General features: G+C 38.1%; 1 protein-coding gene across 2 annotated transcripts in view; it reads right to left on the bottom strand.

Annotated features, from left to right (window-relative positions):
* SYT1 (synaptotagmin 1) overlaps positions 1 to 24,406 on the bottom strand; it is a 260,890-nt gene that overhangs the window by 122,281 nt on the left and 114,203 nt on the right. For both annotated transcript variants that reach the window (XM_010708424.3, XM_010708439.3), the window contains exon 3: positions 1,578 to 1,769. In XM_010708424.3, coding sequence (XP_010706726.1) covers positions 1,578 to 1,749 — 172 coding nt within the window. In that variant the 5' untranslated portion in view covers positions 1,750 to 1,769. The remainder of the gene's footprint in view (positions 1 to 1,577; positions 1,770 to 24,406) is intronic.

Here is a 24,406-nt window from a genome sequence, read left to right as displayed (position 1 = left end):
AATGAGTTTCCATTTGTTTTCATTGTTATTTTATAAAAGAAGGTAGCAGTGCATTCAAAATTCCTCTATTTTCCTAGCACATTTCCAGTTGTCCATATACAGGAATCAAAGCTTACAAAATAAAATAATATTTACATAAAAATGTAATTCACCTTGTTTATATAGAATGGGGAGCTGTAAATTAAAAGAATATGGCTCAAATGCTGACCATTTCTCCCTCAGTGTCTCATTTTTTTTTTTCTCTCTTCTTTTTTAATTCTAGCAGTTTTGCTTCTCCCATGATATCAACGAGCAATTTCATTTCAGTATGGTCTGCACTGGATTGTGCAGATTACCAAACTAATGACATATGGACTTCTTACCACTGTAACACATCTACTCCTGCAAGTGAGAATTTTGAGCGACAGAGCAAAGCTGTTTGTTATCAATTCTGCAAAAACTGCATCTGCCAGATTGCCAAGATCCATCTCAGAGATGAAAAAAATAAAAAATAGATTAATATTCCGATTTGTTTCCCATCTTTATCATTCATACAGCATTTCCTTACACAAATGATAATGTTCTAAAAATGAAAACTACTCGAAAATATTTTGCATTTACATTACTCTGAAGTAAAAATTATTAGAGATTCAATTTCTCTGTATTGCTTGCTATGGAAGCACAGATACACATAGAGTTTAACCTCCATTTATAGAAAAGTGCCAACATTATCTGCTTGTATGATTTGGTTAAAATAAGAAATTCTAACTTACATAAAGTGATATGGAACGTGCTGAGTTAGTTGCATATTTAACACACATTAACGTGTGGTACTAAAATATACCACAGAGGTTCAAGCAGACAGTAATTATCATGAACAGCAGAAAGCTAACAAATATATACAAACCAATGACTCAACTCTGAATCAACAATTTCTGGCAAAGATCAAAAGAACACTAATGACTTGAAATCTATTGGCATGATGGAAATATGAATTGGTACTTTTAAAATATCCGGCATAGGTCTAAGAACTCATGCCAACAAAGTTCAATAATAGATCTCAAAGAATTGCTGAGAGACAGATCTCAAAGAATGACATTTTCATAGAGCTATCTCCTTGTTGGAAAGCCATTCTTTCCCCCTCCATTTCTAAATTTTCTAATCTCCAAGAGTACACAGTACCTGTATTTTCACAAGACTAAAGAAGTAGGGTCGAATTTGGCTTTCAGGTAGTATGCATACACCATTCGGAATAAATACAAATCCATAAGTGCTACTGTTAGGAAATACTTTGCTCCTTGTCCCCATTACCACTGTGAAGTCCTCTGGCCTGTCCAGTTTGAATGACCCAGCAGTAATTTATCAGTAAAAGTTGCAACAATGATCCGACATATCAAAAATAGTCTGAAATCCCATATGAGTTTGTCTCAGTATTTTCCACTACAATTAATTCTGAGGAGCTCACTAAACTGAGTTTATCTTCTGATTATTTTAGCTTGACTTGAAAACATTTAGTACATTCTCTAAATAAACGTCAGGTCATTTCTGTTAAACCTAATCTGCCAGCAGAAGCTTTTAATTAGTTAAGTTTTACTTACATGGAATTTTGTTCAGTTCATTCATGAACTTCTCTTTTAACTTAGAAAAAGCATCTTCTTTTCCTCCCCCTCCTCCGGGAGCGGCTGGCTCGGTGACATTGCTTGGAGGAGCTGCTGCTACTGTGGTTGCTGGCGGGGCTGCCAGGGCCTCATGATGACTTTCACTCACCATTGTAACCCCTGTGGAAGCTGCTGTTGGGAAAAAAAAAACACAAAAACAAACAAAGAAGAACAGGTTTACATCATGAAAACAAGAGCAACAGCAAACAGAGAACATGTTTATGTTATTGAAAAGGATCTCATATCAATCAAAAACTAAATAGGCAGGATATCACTTGGTGCTCATGCTTACTGAGTAAATATGACCGTGTCAACTCACTGCTTCATGTTCTTCATACAGTATTTATTAGAACAGAGAGAAAAGTCTCTTGCAGGGTTAATTTCAGCTGGAATCATTTTAGTGCTTAGTGTTCCTCTTCAATCACACTGAATTCTGAACTGCTGAAATTGAAAACTCAGAATTCTTGTAAAACTCACAGAGATTTACCTTTTGCTCTTCAATTCTGAAAGTAAAGGCACAAAGGGTAATTAGTGCTCCCTATGTGCAGATTTCACAATGATTTACAGAATTACTTACCTAGGAGAGGTACAGAAGTGCAAATTACAGCCACAGTTTCAATATCAAACAAATGAAGTGATAAGGATGTAGTAAAAACACTTCATACCTCCCTGCCAAAGTAATAAGCTATTGTTTTATACTTAAGCAAGTTGTATATTAAACAAGAATTGATTTGCATCCATTTTTATCTTTATTTATTGAAGGCAATTTTCCTTCCAGTTATTATGTGTGACATTTGATACTGACAATATTCTGTTAAATTATTCACGTCTCATTGGTGTATTCATGAAGCTATGACATCTGTGGGGTATCTAAATGCAGCCATATTGAAGAATCTGAAAGGCTGTCACAAGCATGACACATTGCCATATTTTTCATTTAATGGGCATTTTGCAAAACCTCTGCTTGAGCTTATGTTGTGAAGCAAAGAATTTGGGGCCAGTGGGGTGAAGGTGATTACACAGTGCAACTTAAGTACTATCAGAAGACTAGCTGAAATGTTTACATTGGATTGAACACATTGTTCTGAATTTCTGCTGCTTCCTAAATAGCACTAATCTGACTAATCATGCTTTGTTATTCTTCAGAAAACCGGAGGGAGAAAGAGTTTGAAAGATAACAAACACTCATTATTGCTCTGAGTGCACAATTGCTCTCAGTCCCAAAAGAAACTTGGCCTTGGACCTTCTGCTGAGAAATTCAAACATCATGCAAAAAAGGCAACACATCAAAATTAAAGGGGCATAGGAGCATCTGACTGCATGCAACATAATAGGCTGTGAACTTTCCTGCCCTACATGATCACTTTCATAGATGCTGCTAAGTGTAACACTATGATGTGATGGAAAGCGCAGCAATAACAGTGGGGCAGCAAAAACCTACACTGCAGCAAGTGAGTATATGCCTAAATGCAGCAGCTGTAGATGCTGAAATAAAGGACAGAATCTGCTTATCCTGGGAAGGCCTCAACTAGGCAAGCATCTCCAGTAAGATACCCTTGCCTCCACTGCCAATCCTTAAATGAGGTGTGGGGAAGAGTGGATCTTGGCTCCACTCTTTCCAGACACTGAGGTGCACTGTGTACACTGGAGCTCCCCTGGGTTGATCCTGCCTTCCCAGCAGGCTCTCAGTCATTGTTTCAAGCTGTGACTTAGCATTTCTGATACACTGAGAGTGCTCAGATCACTAGATCCAAATGAGGATTGGCATTTTGTCCTTCAACTTTTCTTGTGTAAGCCATCAGTTAGAAAGATTCAGTGTGTGCCCAACTGCAGGCAGACAAACCTGTGGAAATCACCAGTCATTACACAAGGGTCTGCACATAAGTGTATTCTGGAACAGAAGTCATCATTTAACACACCATCTGAATAAAAAGATGTTTACTAAATAGAGGATTGGCCTTGTCCTGAAGTAGCAATTTGATGGATATTTTGCAGCAATTTTATTAAGGCAGCACTGAATGAAGCAGTATTCCCTGCCTGCCCACTGCTTCTGCCTTTGTCCTCACAGTCTCTAGCCTAATATAAAATCATGTTGATGTTGACAAAGTATGTGTATGTGAGATAGCTACATAAATATTTCATATACATGCGGTCTTATCTGTTTGCCTGTAACAACATGGGAGCAGTTTGCTATCTAAAGCAGACCAAAGCTGATGGAAAGATTCCAGTTAATATCCATGAACTTTGGCTCAAGCTTGATGTCTGTGAAGATTTCCCCCCTTGCCTCTCACAATAACTATTGAGAAAAACATGTAGTGCATAATTTGTGTAGTGCAGAATTACGTGCCAGCTCTTTCAGGCTAGGAGACTTTTTCCATATGCTCTGATGAATGCCAAATACTATGAAGCAAAACATGCAGAGCCATCAGCTGTAAACATTAATGCTGTTTTATATTATAGCATTTTGTCAGTGAATGTCAGTTACATCAGAAGAAAAGTTGTATGATATATCATAATTAAATCAAAATTAAATTGCTTAATTATAATATATTGGTTAATTATTTCAGGCCTGGCAGTCGACTATTTTATTTTATAACGGAAGACGCAATTTGCAGTGATGACTTTCAGCTAATTAAAAATTAAGGCAAATGTAATTTATTTGCTTCTAGTTTTGGAGCTGTATTTTGAAAATATATTAGGAGAATAAATTTGAAGTGCTACACTTTCATTTATTAAAAAAAAGAAAAAAAAGGAAAAAGTAACAAACTACTGTACTTCTCTGATCTCCAGGAACAATCCTCAGCAGAGCCCTAGTGCAGATAGAGGTTACTACACCTAATGAGGCATGCACAAATGCTTTGAGACTTGCTACAGAGCCTTTGACCTTTACACGCCAATGACACTGTCCTGATATTTTAAATAGGTGTGAAGAGGCTGAAGAAGCATCTCCTCTCAGAAAAAGCTGTCTGCAGAAAAGAATTTTCTGAAGAGCACATGCCCACTCCCTCACAGAGATAACATCTGATAGCTTCTATTATTGTAATGCTGCAGCTTCCCACCATAATGGTATAAACACAGTCGTATTATTAGAGACTGCAGAGTACTGGATAATTAGATTTAAACTGGCCTTTTACAAGAAAAAAAAAAAGAGGTTACTTTAGTGCTCCGGTGCATTGCTAAAGGTAAAGATCTACAAAAGATGAGCAGATTATCTGCCATTTATGAAATGGCAGTTGCAAGCAAGAATTTCTTATAAGTTAAAAAATGGAAAGTCATAGAATTCAATTATGCTTCTAGTGCGGTGTTCACTACTGTGATGATACTGCCAGTCATGAAAGAATACCTGTTGCACGCGTAACATGGAGTCATAAGTAAGAGCACATTTATGGTCATAAATAAAATACCTATTTCTTTTACATGCTTCTATAAAACACAACACAGAGCATAGTCCCTCCGCATGCTGATTCTTTGGTATACACTGCCCATCCTGAATAGTGCCATAAAATCCTTAAGAAACAGTTGTGAAGCAAATGAACAAACAAACCAAACTTCTGAAAAAAACACATAGAATGCATGGAAGTAATGTCTGTCATTTCTTTACAGAAATAGGCAAGTGTTGACTGAAAATGCAGACATGGTGATTTAAAGCCTTGAGGAAATCGGGGATTTAGAACCCTACTGTTCCCTATGCAAGAAAAATCCTGACAAAAATGACTATCAGCTCCAAAGTCTACAGAATTTCTACATCATTTCCTCTGAAAAAGAAGGATGTGAATATTTTACAAATGCACCCTGGAGATTCACAGAAAGGAATATATTTCCTTATGGAGGTACAAAGTACTGGCTGACTGCTTTTGCATTCTGGTATGGAACCTGCTGGTGAGAGACTTGTTGGAAGACACCTCTTGAGAGAGAAGGAAAGAAGAGAGTCAGACTTCAGATTTGGCTGATTACAGAGCATGGAGTAGCCTCAGAAAAACTCGTGTTCCAGTGCAACAACTTCTCTTTGCAAACATTCAGGCCTATCTGAAGTGGGATGTGCTCCACCTGAAAGGACTAATCCCAGCGGAAACTGATACTTGTTTTAAATGGTTTTTGAAAAATAATCTGAATAATGTGACAGCATTAATGAGAGAGATGTGAAATGTTCACACTGATTCCTGTGAAATTCTTCAGGATTGGAGTGAAAGCAGAACAGAGTACTTGAGCAGGCTCCCCAGGGCAGTGGTCACAGCACCAAACCCACTGAAGTTCAAGAAGTATTTGAACAATGGTGTCAGAAATAGGGTTTAAATTTTGTGTGGTCCTGTACTGGACTTGATTTATCCTTGTGGGTACCTTCCAGCCTGCGATATTCTATGATTTTGTGATCTTTTGCCAAATAATGGAGACTTTCATACTAGAATTAAAAAAAAAAAAAAAAAGAAAAAAGTGGGTAGAAGGGAAGGTTCAAATGATAGCAAAAAAAGTTTATATGATTCCTATGTGGTTAACTGGCAGCACATACATCTCAGCAGATACCGAAGGACTTAGTGTATACTTAATTCCATGGGCAGAAATTTTCTGCATGGTGTATTTCAGTCAATATAATTTTACTTACTTCTTCCCTTACTTGCTGAATACAAACAGGATACAATGAGATGGCAAGTAGGTCAGAAATCCCACACTGACCAAAGGAGGTATCATGAGGTATTTATTAGAGACTGTCCTTTTACTTTGCTGCTGCTCAGATTTTTCTGCCATAATAAAAATTTAAATCATACAGATGTAGTGTTATGGTGAGTAACTGTGTAAGTTCTCAGAGGTAACTGTCACCATTTATTCAATGCATATTGCTGTAGCTGTAACAGCTACAGTCACTGTATGTCCATTAGCATGCAAAGCTGTAAACTGGCATCTAGACTGCTAAGTGGTATTTCCTACGCACCTTTATTTTTCAGCATCCCAGTAGTTACATAAAACTTGGAATGTGATCATGTTATCTGAGAAAAAAAATCACACAGAAATATCACTCATATGATTGTGTTGTTTTTGTTTGCAGCTGCCATGCACTGAGAGGAAGAAATGATTGGCTTTCAATGGTGCTATGGCCAGGGTAAGTACCAGAGAAAGATTTGACACTGCAGTGAAATTCTACCCTACTCCATTAGACTGTTTTAATGAAATTAATTCATCATTAAGAAGATGGGAACATTACTAGAATGTCTAAAGATATCTACAATAAACGATCTCTAGATTGAAGTATTCTGGGATGTTAATAATACATTTTATACTCATTCATTTTCTTACTAATGAAATATGCTATCTTTCTAGCTTCAGTAATAGACATTTATTTTAAAAGACAAGCTCAGAAAAGAGACTTTCTTGGCTTTTTCTAAAGATGGTTCTGTAACTACATTTTCAGAAGAATGGAAGGTCACGCTAAAGATGACATATCAAAACAGCCTTTTTACCACTACCACAGAGGCTTACAGTGCAATTCATATTTAGTACTGCTCAGGCCCGACATGTCAGGGAATCAAAGGTTTGATGAAAAACTTGGGTGGGAAAAGTCAGGTGCCCCACCCATGCTGCTCCGGATGCACAAAAACTGCCTCAGCAACTGCTCTTCTACACCTGAAATTGCCTCTCTGCCCCTCTTTGAGTAGAGAAAGAAACATTTCTCCTGGTGTCAAATGTAAAACATCAGTCCAGCTGAAACTTTCTAGATCCCAGTTGTGCATTAGCTCTGTAAAACTGTTTTCTAATGCTCACTGCTAATATCACATCAACACTTTTGTTGTCCTGACTGAAAAAAACAAGACAAATCAGCTAAATCTCTCCTACATTCCATGGCTACTTTATTGCTGAGGTTTAGAAATATTGATGTGAGCGGAGTCCTGCCACTGAGTCTGGAGCAGGACAAAGGAACACAATGTTGTAGATAGGAAGAGTCCAGGAGGTGGCTGGTCACTGCGGATGAAGACATGGCACACATGGAGGGGGGATCTCTGAGCACAAGTTTGAGCAAGTCTGAGAGTGACAGAAGACATACCAAGACAGGCAGCAGCACTGCAGCTCCAAGACAGGAGAGCTTGGCAGAAATGTTTCATGACAGTTCACCAAAACTGTTATTTGAGGAAGCCAACAACTGGTATTCTAAGTTATCTACAGCACAGTTCTGGAGCATGCAACAAATCTTCCACTTATTGAGCATGAGCTCAGTATCAGTCTTCAGAATTTCCTTAAAATAGCAACAATTATTTTAGAGTAACAGCTGACAGAAAGTAACTTAATATCCAAATCAAAGCATTTCCTTTTTTGTAGGCTTGTAAGAGTTTTGCTCCTCTGCTCTCAGACATCGATTTAGTTATTATCTGAGGCGCTTCTGGCAGTGTAACCGTCCAGAAGTTTTGTGTATGTAGATAGGAATTTCACCCGTAGAACTTCTAACAGCCACACAAAGCATGCATGTCTGCACATTAGGGGATAAGAAGCACCTAAAATGTCGGGAGAAAATGAAATCTGGTAAGATTTCCTAGCTAATATTCGTACTGAAAGTCTGTTACCTTAGCATGGCTTAAATCCAAACAATATCCCTACCTTTAGGTATTCTTCTTAACCTGATTCACTTTTTATTTGCTTTATAATTAAAAAATATAGCATATATGTAGGATAGGCATAAAATTGTCCACAGTTGCCCGTAATGATAAACATTTTATTTAACTGAAATGATTAAAAAATATGATTTCATCTCCAAGCATGTTTCCAAGCTAACCATATAACGTCACATGAAATTATCTGCACAGTGAAAAATATTATTTTATAAGAAACACGGACACTGACAACTGGAGTAAGACAAACTCCTCACTACATGGCAAAATATATGTTCTTCTCCCTCAGCTTCCTGATTACCAATTATTAAATAAGGTGGAACTTTTCAGTGTACAGGGCTCCAAAATCTCTCATGCTGCAGAGTCCATGCAGGGGAAACGTTGCCTCCTGCAGAAGAGCAGTCTGATGTAATCTGTGAACAGCTAATCAGTGTGTGTTTTGCAATGCCAAGCAATGCAGAATGATATTTTCATTTTTAACTTTAAGTTGTTGATAATATTTCTGTTAATTTAAGTGATAATAGTAAGGCAAATGCTAATTATTTTCCAGCTAAAAGCCATATTTTTTGACTGTGCTGCAAAGTTGCATTCCTTGATGCTGGAGTCAGAGAAGCCACAGTAGCTCACAAAAAAAAAACATAAAAACTGAGAGCAAGCAGCAGTGTGGCAAGTCAAGAGTGGCAGGCCCCATGCACATGTTCACTGTATAAAATGCCTGTTTCCCTGGGTGCATTTTAAAACTGTAATTTTCCCCCAAGTACACAATATTTCTTAGTCATGCATTTCTTCTGACTTTTAGAGGTAATGGGGATGGGGCTGTCTCTCTGGATGTTGACACCGTGGTAATGTTTCAGCATCAGTGAGGTTACCAAAACCGTCAAAGCATCAGAATACGTATAATTTAACCCCTCTGCCTTCCTCTACTGCTGCAAATGCTGCTTCAGAATGACTGAGATCCTTGATACCAGCTAGAGTTATGAATAGGAATGAGAGAGAAACTGCAGCAATTTCCTCCCACATGATCATTCTGTCATCTTTCCCACTTGCATCTTGTTACCCGAAGCTGTAATCTGCATTTCTACTCCCCTGGTATTCACTTCCAGACTTCCCTTATACAGCAGTGTAAGACAAAAGAATTTATATAAAAATTAGTGTTCAATTGCATTTACGCATGAAATTCTAATACAGTCCACAGAGAATTCTTTTCATTCCAAAACCATTTTAAAGTAATCCTGCAAATAATGAAGCCCTTTATATCAATAAAATCCTTGTTGTGTACACTGCAAAAAATCAATTTATATTCACATATTTGGCTACTGTCCGATCAATATCTCTAATAAAGCCTATAGCTTGGGAAGTGTCACAGAGATTTGCTGTGACGTGGAAGATTCATAAGGAACAAAACAACAGAAATCGCAAAATAATATGGAGAGGGATGCTATTAATATTTCTGGCTTGATATCTTTGACTTTTCCTTGTGTTGAGATTCCCTATACACCCCAATTTCAGCACTCAGTTATCATGGGATTAGTGAAATTAATTAGGAACATGCAGGAAAGTACATGCAGCAAAGAGCAAATGGAGGAACCTGAGATGTACAGTTCACTGCTACCTCACAGTTTAGTTAAATCTTGGGTTTAGGTTGTGAAATAATTGGCAACTTTGAGTGTGATTCTGACAAGTTACTATATAAAAATGGCACCTTCTGAAAAAGATCTGCTCTCCATGTATATTCAGTCATTTATGCTGAATTTAATAAGTAACACATTCTAAGTTCAACTTTGAGTGCTTTTTTCCCTGTTACATCTCCAGTATAAAAAGCTAAGAGAAAATGAGCAAGACTTTATTCCTCCTGTGCATCACAAATACAATTATTAACTAAATTTCAAAGACCAGTTGATTACTATGAGATCTGTGAGAAGCTACTGCAGATTACAGTTATACATGAAAGCACAGGATTATATTTTACAGTCAGGCACATAAAGTTTGGGCTGCATTACTGTTGGTAGGTGGGAGAAGGAAGGAGCTCAGCAAGTTCTTCAGACCTCAGGATAAAATTACAAGACTGGCATTTAGAAAAATGTAAACAATTGGTATCTGGCAGTAAGGCTTCAAGATGTGTCACCTAAGTGTATTAATGGGAAAAATATTCACATGTGACTGAATTATGTACATCAAGCTTTGCAAATTCTGAGTGATAAAGGACTCAGATTTTTCAGACACATTCTAGACTTAAAAATCTCAGGATCATTCAGGTATGTGTAAATACCTGTGCATGTACAGATACACTTGTCTTTGTATATCCGTCATGGGTGTACGTCTCTGATGTGTGAACAATGGTATGCTACAGTGCTTGCTTTGAGCTGACTGTTGTCTTGACTAAACAGATAGCAGTTTTGTAAGGAAATACACACTTTTCAGAAAGACACACTGATAAAAAGATGGTTAGGGTTTTCTTCAACCACATCAGAGCAACACTGAAATGAGGGCCAACCTGGCAAAACCATCAATGAAAGCTGACTGGCTGTGACAGGTTCTGGTAACTGTAGCTACATGGAAATTATATTTCATGAACATAATCAATCCAGGAAAAGAAGAGCATGGGGCGCAGGAAGCATCCGCAATGAGATTTGTTTTTAAAGTTAAAAATAAAATTAAAAAACATCCTGATATTTATGGTTAATTACTATGCTTACTCACTGAAGGCAGTCTTATCAGCTTGCAGAAAGAGAAATAGTTGAAATTGGAACTAATTGTCCCATAATGACTGATACTTTTTCCTGCTGTTGAGAATGATATGCCATCATCCAATAGCTTTCCGCACACAGCGGGAGGGAAAATTATCAATCAATTACGAGACAATTAATTCCTAACTTGTAGCATTTTTCCACTGAAAAGGAAAAAAAAAGATCCTAATTTGAGATTAAAAATTATGCATTCCCTATAGTGTTTTGGAAAGCTGTCTTTTTAAAAGTTGTCCTTGTAAATACTTGAAATTATTTTCAACGTTTCTAATTCTAAACTGAGACAGTTTACAAAAACTTAGTGTAAACATTATTCTGTTTTTGTATGACAGTTTCCTGTTATGCATTTATTTCTATAGGTGAACAATTTAGCAAGGGTCCCATTCACAAAAATTTTGTATCTAACTCATACATGAACAATATTAAAGAAAACAATTTCAAAATAAATGTAAAGAAGCAACAAAAGTAAATGAAAAAATAAAAAATACTCGGATTTTTAAAATTCTATTATAGTTAAAGACTGAATACCACTAGGGATTTTCATACATTTAAAACTTTGAGTTTCTTCACACATGCAAATGCTCATTGTGACCCATCTCTCTAGACCAGAGAAGGCCCTTTGGATAGACTTTGGCCTAAGGCTTCCTTCATGAGTGAGCTCTCTCATCACTGACACTTGCACACAATGGTGTTGCAGCCTCTGCTTGTACTCTGACAGGGAAGAGTCATCCCCGTTCTATTTTTTGAAAAAGAAGATTTTGGGTGCCTGCCAGGAGAGGACACACACCTTACCTGGAAGAAGGTGGTAGGGACTGTCTACAGGAGGAGCGGGATTTATGAGTTACTCCCGTTTTTAGCACATCCTGCTGATCAGGCAACTCCTCACTCAGTGTGCTGACTCCCACTTGGAGGAATGCACATCTTGGAAGTCATACAGGAAGCCTGGTCAGAAGTTATGACACAGTCCAAGGTTGTAGAGAGTAGGGGTGTTTATATGTACAGCATTGGGGTTCCTCAAACTGTATTTGCTCCGCTTGCATATATGAGATGTCTGAAGCAGCCTAGAGTCTCTGGCTGTGGGTCATATCACCCATTTCTGTCTAGAAGTCAGCACAGCTTTGAAAGAAATTCTTCATCTGTCTGTATCCTCCAAGCCCTCAGTTGGACAGAGGCCAACTGAGATACCAGGGCTGAATTCTGAAAATCATCCTCCTGCGTGCTTCATCTAGGCTGGCAGGTGAAGTCCCAGAGCATCATGCCCTTTTAGACCAAGGGATGGATCTACCCTAAATTTGGACAACAGTGTGCAGTAGCATTCTGACTGAGGCAGTGATTGATAGAGCACTGTGCCTCATTAGCCACTTACTGCTGCAGGAGGGCAGCTAAGGTTAGCGCTATTGCCAAAACAACCTGGGGAGATAGAAATCCTACTTAATAGGCATGGCTGATTTATTGCTACTGTTGGCTTTCCCAATTTTGTTCCGTGCTTCTTCTTTCTGTACAGTTCTTGCTTTAAGTCACTGACTGAGTGCTTGTTGGTGGGAAAATGCTGTTAAAAGCCTGTAAGCAGGATTACTTAGTTTTTCTAGTCTGTGGATGCAAACTCAAGCAAATTTTACTTCTGCTTTCTAGAAATAAAATTAAACTTAGACTGCTGGTTACAGTGTGGTTATTTTTCAACCCAATACAGCAGGTTAGATGTCTCACAGTAAAACACCCTTGTCCACATTGCTATGTAATCTAATTTTTCCTTTAGATTTAAGTGATTGAGCTTACTGTCCAAATGGGACATCAGAAGAAGGGCTGCACGTACAATAAGTGCTCTACGGTTAACATTCATCCAGAAAAACAGCAGTTTTAAGAGAATAAAATGTGGTAGAAACCGAGTTCTACTTTGTATTGACATCTTATTTATATAGTTAAAAAAATCTGTTTCAGATCTTAATTTCTTCGATGATGATGATGATATTCACATTGTTTAACTGAATGCTTCAATGTGATTATGATTTTTTTTTTTGCTTATTCAATTTTCTCTTTTCTCCTCTACTTTGTTTATTGTGAAGCTCTACATTCAGTTATCGCATTATAACCATGTGTTCGTCTGAACTTCAACCTATAAACACAATACGTTTAAAAATGAAAACTAAAAAACCCTGAGCATACATGGGCAGGAAAACAATCTGTTGCCACAGAGCACAGAACAAAGATACTTACACAGTGAGCTCCCACTTTTCTAGGTCACCATAGCTGGTATATGCTTCTTTATCAAGCTTTTAGCTGAAAATAGTGTCAACTAGGGGAGCTTCAGCACTCAAGGCACAAATCCTGTGAGGCTATGTGCTGGCCCTGCCTGGCTGGTGAGCTTGGCTGATGGGCAGGATAACTCCATGCTCATGCTCCCTGCTGCTCCATGAGCTCAAGAGGAGGAAGTTGCTGAGACTTAATAATTTTCATTTCATATCAAGCCTCTGGTAGCTATCTTTCTGCCCTTTGCAATCTGTAAATCACAGTGCATTGCCCTGGAAAGCATGAGGATACTGAGCCAAAACAGAAGCAGGATGCAGGGAGGCCAGCACAATCTTTAAGACTCTCCCAGCACATGCATTTCTGCACTGTTGTGTGGACATTTTGTCTTCATGAAAGCAAGTAAACACAGGACTGGAATCCAATGATAATGCCAGCACCGACTTGCAAGCTCAGTCCTGCAGAGTGAATGCAGTGCTAATTATTAAAGAAACCCTTGGCTTTCTTTATCGAATTTGCAGCCAAGAGCTTTCCAGAGATTATACTTACAGTACAAAAAGGGAGCACAAAAGGATTCAACATGATTGATGAAATTGTTTGCTTTCTCTTTAGCGGAGTAATAAATAAGTTAGCATTTCAGAATTCTGAGAGGAGATATTAAAGAGAAAGCACGTGGATGCTTTGTTCTGTAGCACAGGTATCTGAGCTCCAAAAATCTCTTTGGAAAAGAAAAGATATATTATACTGTGTGAAAAGAAGAAACCTTCAGTATCGGGCCGTTATCTAGTTGCTAAGAGCTGGTTCTCTGAAAACAGAGCAGAATAGAATGGATAGTTTAAGCACTGTGAGGTAAAAGCAGAAAATTGGACTTAGAGCACAAGGGACATTCACAATGGAATGAAAGTGGATGCAATATAATGTTAAGAACGTGACGAGAAAAAGATTATTATAAATATGAAGAGACGAAAGTTAGAGTTTCGCCTTCACTTTGACAAAGCCCTTGGAGGAAAAAAGAGGAATTAGCCCTACTGGAATGTACATTAGCAAAGGAAAATGAAAGATGAAAAGAATACCACTTCAAGGTCATTCTAAAACAAGCAGCAACTACTAGTCCTTTAATTATAACCTTGTATTTCTTGTTTGTTTAATACAAATTGCTAGAAAAAGAGAGAGAATCTTCAAACAATGTATTTTAGAACTTCATTCTGTTCATATTTTTTGCAGCCAAAAGGCCCTTAAGAGGGTAATATAAAATTGTTTAAACTAAGAAAAATAGACTTTATATGTTAAAGTGTATTGTCTAGTTCTTTTAATGCACAATAGAGCAGCACTTTTTTCTTGCCTTCTGCACTTCTTCATTACAGAACCAACAGTTTTAAGTTCACAGAGTACCTAAAGGCCAGAGGCCAAAGCATCTCCTTGGAAGTTAGCAACAATCACAGCTCCCATGTCCTTCCCCTGTGCAGCCTGACTCTTTCAAGTTTTGAAACCTGGAGTCAGTCTCCAATGGAAGTTCCCTCTTACTGAAACCTGGGTTAAGGCAGCATGTGTGTTTCAGCTGCTACCAGTTATCACCACAGGAAATAGAGAAGCAGCATTTATGGCAAACAGCGGTATTTGTTTTTAATCCATGAGCAAAAGCAATGCCTGAAATTTTCATCACCTTTCCAGCCATTTGAAAACAATAATTGTTAGCTCTGTTAAATACCTTCTCTTTCTAAAGCAATACTCTCCAAATGCAAATTGTCTTCACAGCTGCAAAGGAAACCTACTGCCAAAATACACCGTTGGGAGAGAAGAAAATTTAGTGTCAGCTGGCTGTCTTTAAAAAAGGAGAGTGACATCTCTGTGACATACTGCTGGCTCTTGCAGGAGAAATGCTGAAGAGCAAAGGACTGCACACATCAGCCAGGCACCAGCTGAGAGTGGGCACTGCTAACAGGCACAAATCAGAGGGTGTTAGTAAGCAGCAGAAGGAAAGGTGAGGAGCGCTTGCAGAAGCACTGGGATGCCTTTGTCTGCCTGCACAGTGAAACCCCAGTCAGAACTGTGTGATATAAAGATGCTTTTTGGCCTAATCTGGATTCAACAAATTCTTTTTACCTCTCACACTCAGCCATTTCCTTGTGTTGCAGAATCTTCACTAAAGCTTGGGAAGCGCTTCACTCATTATCTGTTTATCCCCCACTTCAGTCCCAAGAGTTCATAATTAGCAGGGGACAATTTAAGGAACAAAACTCAGGGAGATGGTAACAGAGCCCCTCAGTGCAACTTCATGAATCAAGCTGAGATGGCACAACATTAAAAAAAAAACAACAAAAAACATTGCCTGCAACATGGGAATAGCTCCACACAGCAGTTTTTCTTCCTGACAGACTGGAGCAGACTCAAAGTGGGGACCTGATAAGTGTGGGACCACAGCTGATGAGCATTGCCCTGCAGCACCCAGTCCTGTGGTCATAGATCAAATCAGAGCTGAGATTTTGTATTGCAGCAACACTGAAATTATAATCTCAGTCTTTCTAAAGATAATCTTGAAGCCTTTATATTTCTGCTTTTTCATCCAACATAACAAGAATATCTAGTTATACAATTACTACAGGTTTTGCTGGGTCTTTTGCAATACTTGAATCAAAAACATGGATTTACAGAGCAGCTAAAGCTCATATATCTCTCATATATCTAGCCCATATGGGAAGAGAATAGTACCCACTTTGCCTTGTGAGATAGCAATGATATAATGGATACTGCGGTCTCAAGTGTCTGTATTCTGCTTAACACAGGTGACTATTGCCTTGCATTTAGAGCAGCAGTTAGAAATATGGGAGTTGGGGCTATATATTTGTCTATTTAATTCTTTCTGACAAGGGAAGGTGGTACAGGGGTTGGTCTGCTTTTTTTTGTTGATGCCTACTTACACTTCTGGCTACGAGCCGTCCTGCAATATGGGCAATTGGTAACCGCTGTGAAATGAGAATCAGGTTAATAATAATGGTTGAGTTATGCAGAAATATGCATGCTAGCCTAAAAGGCATTTAGAGTTTACTCCTGAGACCTACGTGTGTAGCCAGAGTGGAAGCCACAACATGTTGTAATGGGTGTTCAGTTAGGGAAATCATAACCATCTCCTGGCGATGCACTGCAGCAGCATCTGTGTGCAGAGAGGTTAAACAGACACCCTCATCATCACTGGACTTCCCAGCACCATCTGCGTTAAAGTGTATTTCTTTTAACTTTGACTCCTTGTACTTTTTCAAGGCCAAGTTTCTGCTTCTATCTACTTGGTGTTGTCAGCTGTGTGTCGCATGTCCCCTCTCACCCTCGTGGCTGTTTCTTTGCTCCCTGTTCTTTCATCTGGACTCTGACTGGTGCTGCTCTTCTATCCCAAGGATTATGTTTCTCAGTTTCATTAACTGTTTTCAGCCTCTCTCTTTAGATCCCTTCTCCAAGCATATTCTCTCTCTTGTTCTTTAGTCTTCCCCTCTATCTTACCTCGGTTTCTGTGTCATATTAATGAGAGAGACTTTCAAAAGCAGAAAAGAAAATTTAGATGCAGCAACCATTCATGTCTTTGAAAAATCTCCAAATCTCCTCCTACAGCTTCATAGACTTGTACCTCTCCTCTCTCTCACCAACAATCCCTTCCTTCCCCTTTTTATTCTTTTTTGCCTACCTAGCTTAAGCCACAGCTGTGCCAGTAGATCTCTGCAGTGCAGAAACATCAGCAGAACTTGTAAGGTATGCGGTGATCCCAAAAGAGGCATTACCCAATTTCAGAAGGAAGTGAGACTTCACGAGCAAACATGCCACTTCTTCAGTGTAAGCTCTACCTACTTGTGCAGGAATTGCTCAGCACAGTTACAGAAGCCCTTGATACACAATGGCCATTTAGAACAACAACAAAAAAAAGGCAAAACAAAAAACCCAACACCAAAACAACTAAGAATGGCAGTTGTGGTGCAACATAAATATTTGATAGAACATATTTATTGATTTTGGTGCTCTGAATCTAACTAATGGGCTAAGGACATGCTTCAGTTTGCAAAATATAGCTTCAGCTGCTCAGCGCTCCAACAGATGAAAGTAGATCTATTCATTTACCATAGCTGGAATGAATAATAACCAATTCTTCTCAGACTTTTTTTTGTAAGACACAACTGCTTAGGAGTGATGGAAATTTTAATTCAGAATGGCTGTCTCATTAGAACATGGGACTGTTAAAAGATTTGTGTAAGAAAATTCATTATAATAGCCTAGAAAATAAGAGACTTTTTAGCAAACCTGTTCATTCCACTGCACATTGTATCCTAATGATGCTGTACAAAATTTAATTGGCTATATTGTTATCCCACCACTGGCACTTACAGTGGAAACTAGTACTGAAAAAGTAGTAGGAAACTGTGTCTTGGGCACCTATCGCGAACAATTCTTAACTTTTCTTAGCAGAAATCTCTGTACACTCTTTAGGGCTTATGTTTTAACAAGTTTGTTTATTTATTTAATATGTTCTAGGCATACACAGCCAAGAATCTCCTCCTGAGACACATGAGAGATTAGAAGATTGTATTTTGTGCAAAGAGAGAGACATTTCTATTTATCCTTTGGAAAGTGAATTACAATGTGACCTAAACAGTCTTCTCCCACACACTGAATCCTTTCTCCTGGAACTATGTTTGCCATCCTTGGAAAGCTACAAAGCCTTGTTCCTTTATGCGCATATCACACCCTGAGCAGTAAATGGTATGGAGTGATTTACTGTACAAGAAATTACTCCACAACAGGCTGCTTTAGGAGTTCTTGCACGTCTATTTGAAGCAGCTGATTCTAAATACTGACAGACACTATATACTATATTGAATGGGTACTCACCTACATTAAACTTGATGGAATGCAGGTTTAATCTAGTATAGTAAGTCTCTATATTTCTGTATACTCATAAACATGGAACAGCACTTGGCTATATTCCAAGATCTACTACATTTCTGTTGCATACTTTACACACTAAGTATGAATCATGGTTAAACTCTGTAAATATGGGAAAGTAATAGTCATCCAACTCATCTTCATTTAATTATACTAAAATGGCTATAATGCTCAAGAAGCCAACAAGTTAAACAACCCAATTCACTTCTGCTGTTGGAATAACTGCTTCTCACACCCAACTGCATTAGATGTTGCTTTAAAGTCACTTAAGTGGCCACCACCTAGTGCCTGCTAAATTCAAAGCAATCACAGGACTTTTTTTCATATGTTCTTGTGAAGGGCTTGGAGAAAATAACCTGTGAGGAACAACTGAAGGAACTGGGGCTGTTTAGTCTGGAGAAGAAGAAGAAGAGGATGCTGAGGGGAGACCTTATTGCTCTCTTCCAGTATCTGAAAGGGGATTGCAGAGAGAGTGGGGTTGGTCTCTTCTCTCTGGTAACAGTTGACAGGATGAGGGGAAATGGCCTCAAGTTGTGCCAGGGTAAGTTTAGGTTGGATATCAGGAAACACTTCTTTACAGAAAGGGTTGTTAAGCACTGGAATGTGCTCCCCAGGGAAGTGGTTGAGTCACCATCCCTGAATGTGTTTAAAAAACGTTTGGATGTGGTGCTCAGGGACATGATTTAGCGAAGGGTTTTTAGGGTAGTATGGTTAGGTTGTGGTTGGACTTGATGATCTTGAAGGTCTTTTCCAACCTGAGCAATTCTATGATTCCGTGATCATCATTTCTTTTAAAAAATGCTATTTTTATTGTCTGTTGTCAAAATTTTTGTTTTGATTTTTGCTTTGTTTTTTATTGAGAAGGGCAGGGGTGTAGAGCAGGTAAGAAAAGGAAGACCTAATGTTTGAAAAGAGTCTCTTCACATTAGACAATAATTATCAGAATTGAATGCACAAAGACAATATTTTGTGAGTATATCTCAAACTGCAGAATGTAGCAAATGTCTAATGATTAGGGTAGATATGATTTAAATGCTTTGCTGTTTGGAGAGAATAAATCATAAGCAGCTAAAAATACAATTTGTCATGTATGCAGCAGTCACCCTCCTGTTCTGGGAGGAGCTTTGAGTTCTGCGAGCAGGAACTAACTAAATACTATAGCTAATATGCAGGTTCTGCAAATGAGCATAGCTCTGGGTAGGCAAACATTAACCTGTTAATGAGCTGCGCATAAAGCAGTTTTCACCCAAGAAAACTTTCTTTGTTAAAAATAAAAAAAAAGGAATTAGATTCTGTGTTGACATCTTTGTTCTACTGCACAGCTTGTAAACTGCACAGCAGGGTATTTTTGTGCATACAGTTCCTAAGCACAGAAGAGGGGCTTCCTCTGGCATACTGGAAATTCATTGGAAGGGCAAACTAGTGAATCATTTTCAAATGGTGAAGCTTATGAATTCTGCAAGCTGGAGGCATTGGACATAGTTCAAAGACATTACAAGCTTCACAAATTTAACAACTTCAGATTTTATCCATGAAAACAGGCAGATAAAATGTAGGACTGGAAGGTACGAAGAAGAAGATGTCAAGTTTGTTTGCAAATTCTACCTCTGGGAATACATTTCTGACATTGCTATTGGTTCATGCCAAGCTGATAATGTTTCAAATTTTTCAGTAAGTTTTTCATTTGATACTGCTACCATTTAGGTAACACATTACTTCAGTTCAATAAGCATATAAGCAAAACAAGTGTTACAACAGGATCTGTAGAAATTATTTTTGAGAAGTCAGGTGAAATACTTGTAATACAAAATGCTGCAAGAGCTATTAAGCACAGACTAGCAATGGGCTCTGTTATTTGATTTACATTTCAAATTTCTAGTTTCAGTCACTTGTAAGGAGTTTAAACTTGTACATCTCTAGTAGTTGAAAGTTAATAAAACATTTTCAGCTTTACAAAAACTGTTAGTGCATTTTTGCTTGGTATGAATAAATATGACCAATATGTATCTATGTAATATTTATTACAAATGTATTAAGAAAGGAGTCCAATCCTGAATTTTTTCTATGTCATCATATAATACAGAAATCAGTAGGCTACACCATGTTTTGTTTCTGTTTGTGTTTCAGTGAATTCTGATGTATAAAACAAATTGTTGTTGGACACTTCAAATCCTTGGTGATGTAGTTGGGAAGAAACAATATACAATCATACTAAAACTATCACAAGCTGCCTACAAAGTGTAGGCAGCCAAATTGTCAATTTCGGTTTAGTTATGTATTTCCAATCTTCCAATGCTTGAGATTTACAAAAGTTCTATTTATTTATTTAATTTCCACTCTCTAAAGAAAAATTAATAGCATCCTTTTTATTGTCTACATTCTAGTGGTCTTGTATGATTTGAATCCCAAAATATCTAATCAGAAATCTTGATTTCTAATTCAACTTTGAAGTTTGGATGCATTTTTCATAAGTTCTAAAAATAAAGAGTTCTGTCTTCTGCACTGGCATATCATGCATATGTATGAAGGCACCGTGACAAAATTCCAAGGCATTTTAAGAAATTTAAATGCAAGGGAAAACACAGTAGCAAAATATGATGCAGCATTTTAGAGTTCTATATACGGGAACTCTGAATATATCAAAATAATTAAGGACAACCCAGTGACAAGCGCAGACAAAATAGGGTCATGCACTGGAATTATGGATTGGAGATTGTTACAGGTAGAGTCTACAACTGAAGTACTCATTTGCTGGAACATGACACGTCATTGTAACATGTGGATAGGCTTAAGCAGCATTCATCCCAATTATACTGAAAAGCAAGTGAAGAGAAAAGCATAAAGCTTCTGAAAACTGTTGATATCAAGAATAAATGTTTCATAGAGTTGGGAAAGCTTAGTTCACTGCTCCCATGGTAAAATAACTCAGCCTAATTGTATCAGATGGATACGATATATAGATGGGCAAATGAAGGCTGCCTATTTATTTCCATGGAAAATACAACAGATACAAAAAGCACAATAATACTGTTTTTCAATATAGTCACCACCATTAGCTGTGCATTTTCACCGGCAATGATCAAGAGCCTGCATGCTGAGCTCCTAAAAATCTGCGCAGTGGAAGTGACCCACTGCTGTCACCACTATTGAAATGCACCACCCTGACTGTGCTCATGTTTATTCCCTGGCCTCCATAAACGTTCAGTGTTGATAAATGTCAGTGAGTGCCATTTTTTCTGCATGGAAGAAATGCACTTCCATGTCAGACACCATTTTCTCAGACTGCTCCTCTGCTGCCATCTGTCACACAATAACAAAATGTAGCGGAATATTGGTGGGAAGGCTCAACCTCTACTGCCTTACCACCTCCATCTGCCTCTGAAGTTGTGGGCCAACATAGTAAAAGGGGAAGCATTACTTTTGGAGCAGCTCCCCTATTTTGATTTCTAGAAAAATATCTGCACATTTTTGCATATGTTCTGAAATAATTCCAACTTACAGAACAGACCACCCCATACTTATCCTTAAGAAAAACTACAAAAAACCTAAACTCTGTGAAAATAGCAGGACATGAACAGGATTAACTATGTGCTCTTGTGGAGAGACTGTTACAAAAAATTCTTCCCATGAGAACCTTTGTAAAAGATGATGCACCTGTGTGGAAAACCAGCATTCCAGAAAAATGTTCTCAAGCTCCAATATGTTTGAAGAATATAGTCCTAATTGAAACTTAGTTGGGAGATATGGCAATTAAATCTAGATTCCGGTACTCAGCTGCTGCACTCGAGAGTATCATACAGTCCTTTTCAGCAATCTATCAAAATTCCTCTGAAATTCACTTCAGCTTGTTTCTCTTCCTACTCTTACTGAATTTCGTTGCTCTGACAGTTGGAAATTTTTAACTCCTGATCTAAGTTTACTCATGGCCAGTGTTTTGCCTCTTAGCTTCATAAGTACTTTTCCCCTGCTAATATTTATATCATCAGTATTTTTCAAATAATGTTCCTAGTGTTTTTATTAGAGTGAACAAGCTTGTTCTTTTTGTAAAATTCAACTTATTCTGTCCCTTGTTGATCTTAGTAGAATTTCTGCTATTTTTTCAGCATTTTCTTCTTAATCTGGACACATCACGCTAGTCCTGAGAGCATCTGCTGTCATTGCCAAGAGACGAGAGAAACAGAAACTCAGAAGCGGAGAGGCCCTGAACCTATAATGACACAAGTAGGCCACTACAATTACTGTGAAATGTAGTTTTGCCTTGTGCAGCTGCTACCTGCGATCATCTTTATCTTCTCTTCATTATGCACCTACATTTAGGTGTTATTTTAAGCCCTTCTTACTGAACCCCTTCCTAGGCACCTCAGTAGCTGGCTTTGTGAAGCACTTGTAAGGCACTGAAGAGGCAGAGTAAAAAATAACCTTTAAAAGCAGAAGAATAATTCCATTACCTGAAGCTAAGTATTTTTTCTGACCAAAACTCAGCTTTTTTTCTGAAGACAAAAATTAAAAAAGCCCATTTATATTTGTATGTAAGGATGGATACGTCTCAAGAACTGCATACAAGGGCTGATAGCATCTGGATTCCCAGGCAGTGCCTTTTCAGCCATATCTGCTCTAGACTGTTAAATTTATACATTGTTCCTGTTCTCCTTTGGAGGAGAAAAAAGAGGTACACAAAAGTTCTGATTATGTATACAAAATCAGTGAAGACTTGGATAAAGTAATGGTTTAGCAGTGGATATTTGCAATGCAATATTTGAATATTCAGTGAACCCCACTAGAGCCATTTTTTTCCACCATCTTCTGTTGTCATGTAATATTCATTAACGGACTTCAGATGAGAGGACTGTGGAGTATAGTGATCAAACACTAGAAAAAGCAAAAGCAGAAGTCAACTTGTGTTAAGAGAAATAACTAATTAAATAGTAATGGCCATAGATTCAAAAACTTGTAAGTCTGTAAATCCCTCAGCTCTGTATTTCACAGAGCTCAATATTAACATTTAAACTTGATGAGAATCTAAAAGGACTAGAGCTGTGTACCTCTTTGACCGTAATTGATATTTCAGACTGGCTTTTCAGCCTTCTGAGGACAGCTCTGTCCCTGACACTGGGGCTACCAAATACAGAAAGAACACCGAATTCAGATGAATTAAGATGTAGGTTTCCATCTCCTCTTCACAGGTGACACTGCCCCAGGACAGAATTGCTATCCACCCACCCCCATTCCTCCTCCTGCACAGGGAATTCAGGAGTAATGCTGAAGGAGAGGAGACAAACCTTATGGGAAAATGCTAATCTAAAAATGTCTATGATGAGAAGGAAAAGGAAATCCTGACTGGAGTATGTATCAAGGGATAAAAAGTGAAGGACTTAAAGAGTGGTAGCGATAGTAAAACAGTTATGGAAGAGCTGAGCACACTGATTTACTTTATTGTGTAGAGGTGATTATTCATTATTAGAGAGAATGTTCTGTTATTAACCTGGAGGCTGCAGATATATGTAATCCAACTTGCTCAATGATTTTTAGCAGGAAATATGACTCTTATTTCAAATGCAGATTTTCTCTGCATATTGCACTGAAGCAATATATTTGATAAGATAAACACAGAAAAAGGTATTGAAAATTAAAGGCTTATTTGCAGGTAGCACAAACAGAGACTCACCTAACACTGATAATGTCTTCAGTGTAGATGGAGCTCGCAAAAATAAAAAGCCCAGTTTCACCTCCAATGTGAAAACAGCTTTATAACACTTGAGTAAAACCCATTAAAACAATGAAAGGAGATGAAAAGGGGCAAATGCCTGTTTTCCTTTTTAAATGGGTTACAGCATATATTCATAGCAAAACACATTTTCAGAGACTCTGGGAGGGCACAAATCTCACTGAAGGCTATGAGAGAGAAGGTACTTCTAAATTTTGAAAATCGGGTTATTGAAAGGCTTTTCCAGTGGTGGACTGTTTTAGCTTCTTAGCAGTATTGCTATAGAACAAGCTTAAGACAAATGATAATTTCTGAAGCATCTGGTTTAAATTCTCAGTCTCAGCTTCTATGTAATCAGAGAGGTGTACATAATGTTCTGATTATCACTAATGCTGCCAGCCCTGTAGTGTCATTTGAGGCAGACTATCCCGGTGGCAGTGTTACTTCAGTCAGTAGATGGCATTAGCTGCCTCAGTGTCATTTCTGCTGTATGATTAATCAAGAAGTGGGTCAGCTACAGCCCGTGGCTGTGTGGATGCTCCCAGCAGGCTGAGGAACAAA

Source organism: Meleagris gallopavo, chromosome 1 (assembly GCF_000146605.3).
Source record: "Meleagris gallopavo isolate NT-WF06-2002-E0010 breed Aviagen turkey brand Nicholas breeding stock chromosome 1, Turkey_5.1, whole genome shotgun sequence".
In the NCBI taxonomy this organism is placed as follows: Eukaryota; Metazoa; Chordata; class Aves; order Galliformes; family Phasianidae; genus Meleagris; species Meleagris gallopavo.
This window is presented reverse-complemented; position numbering and strand designations above follow the sequence as displayed.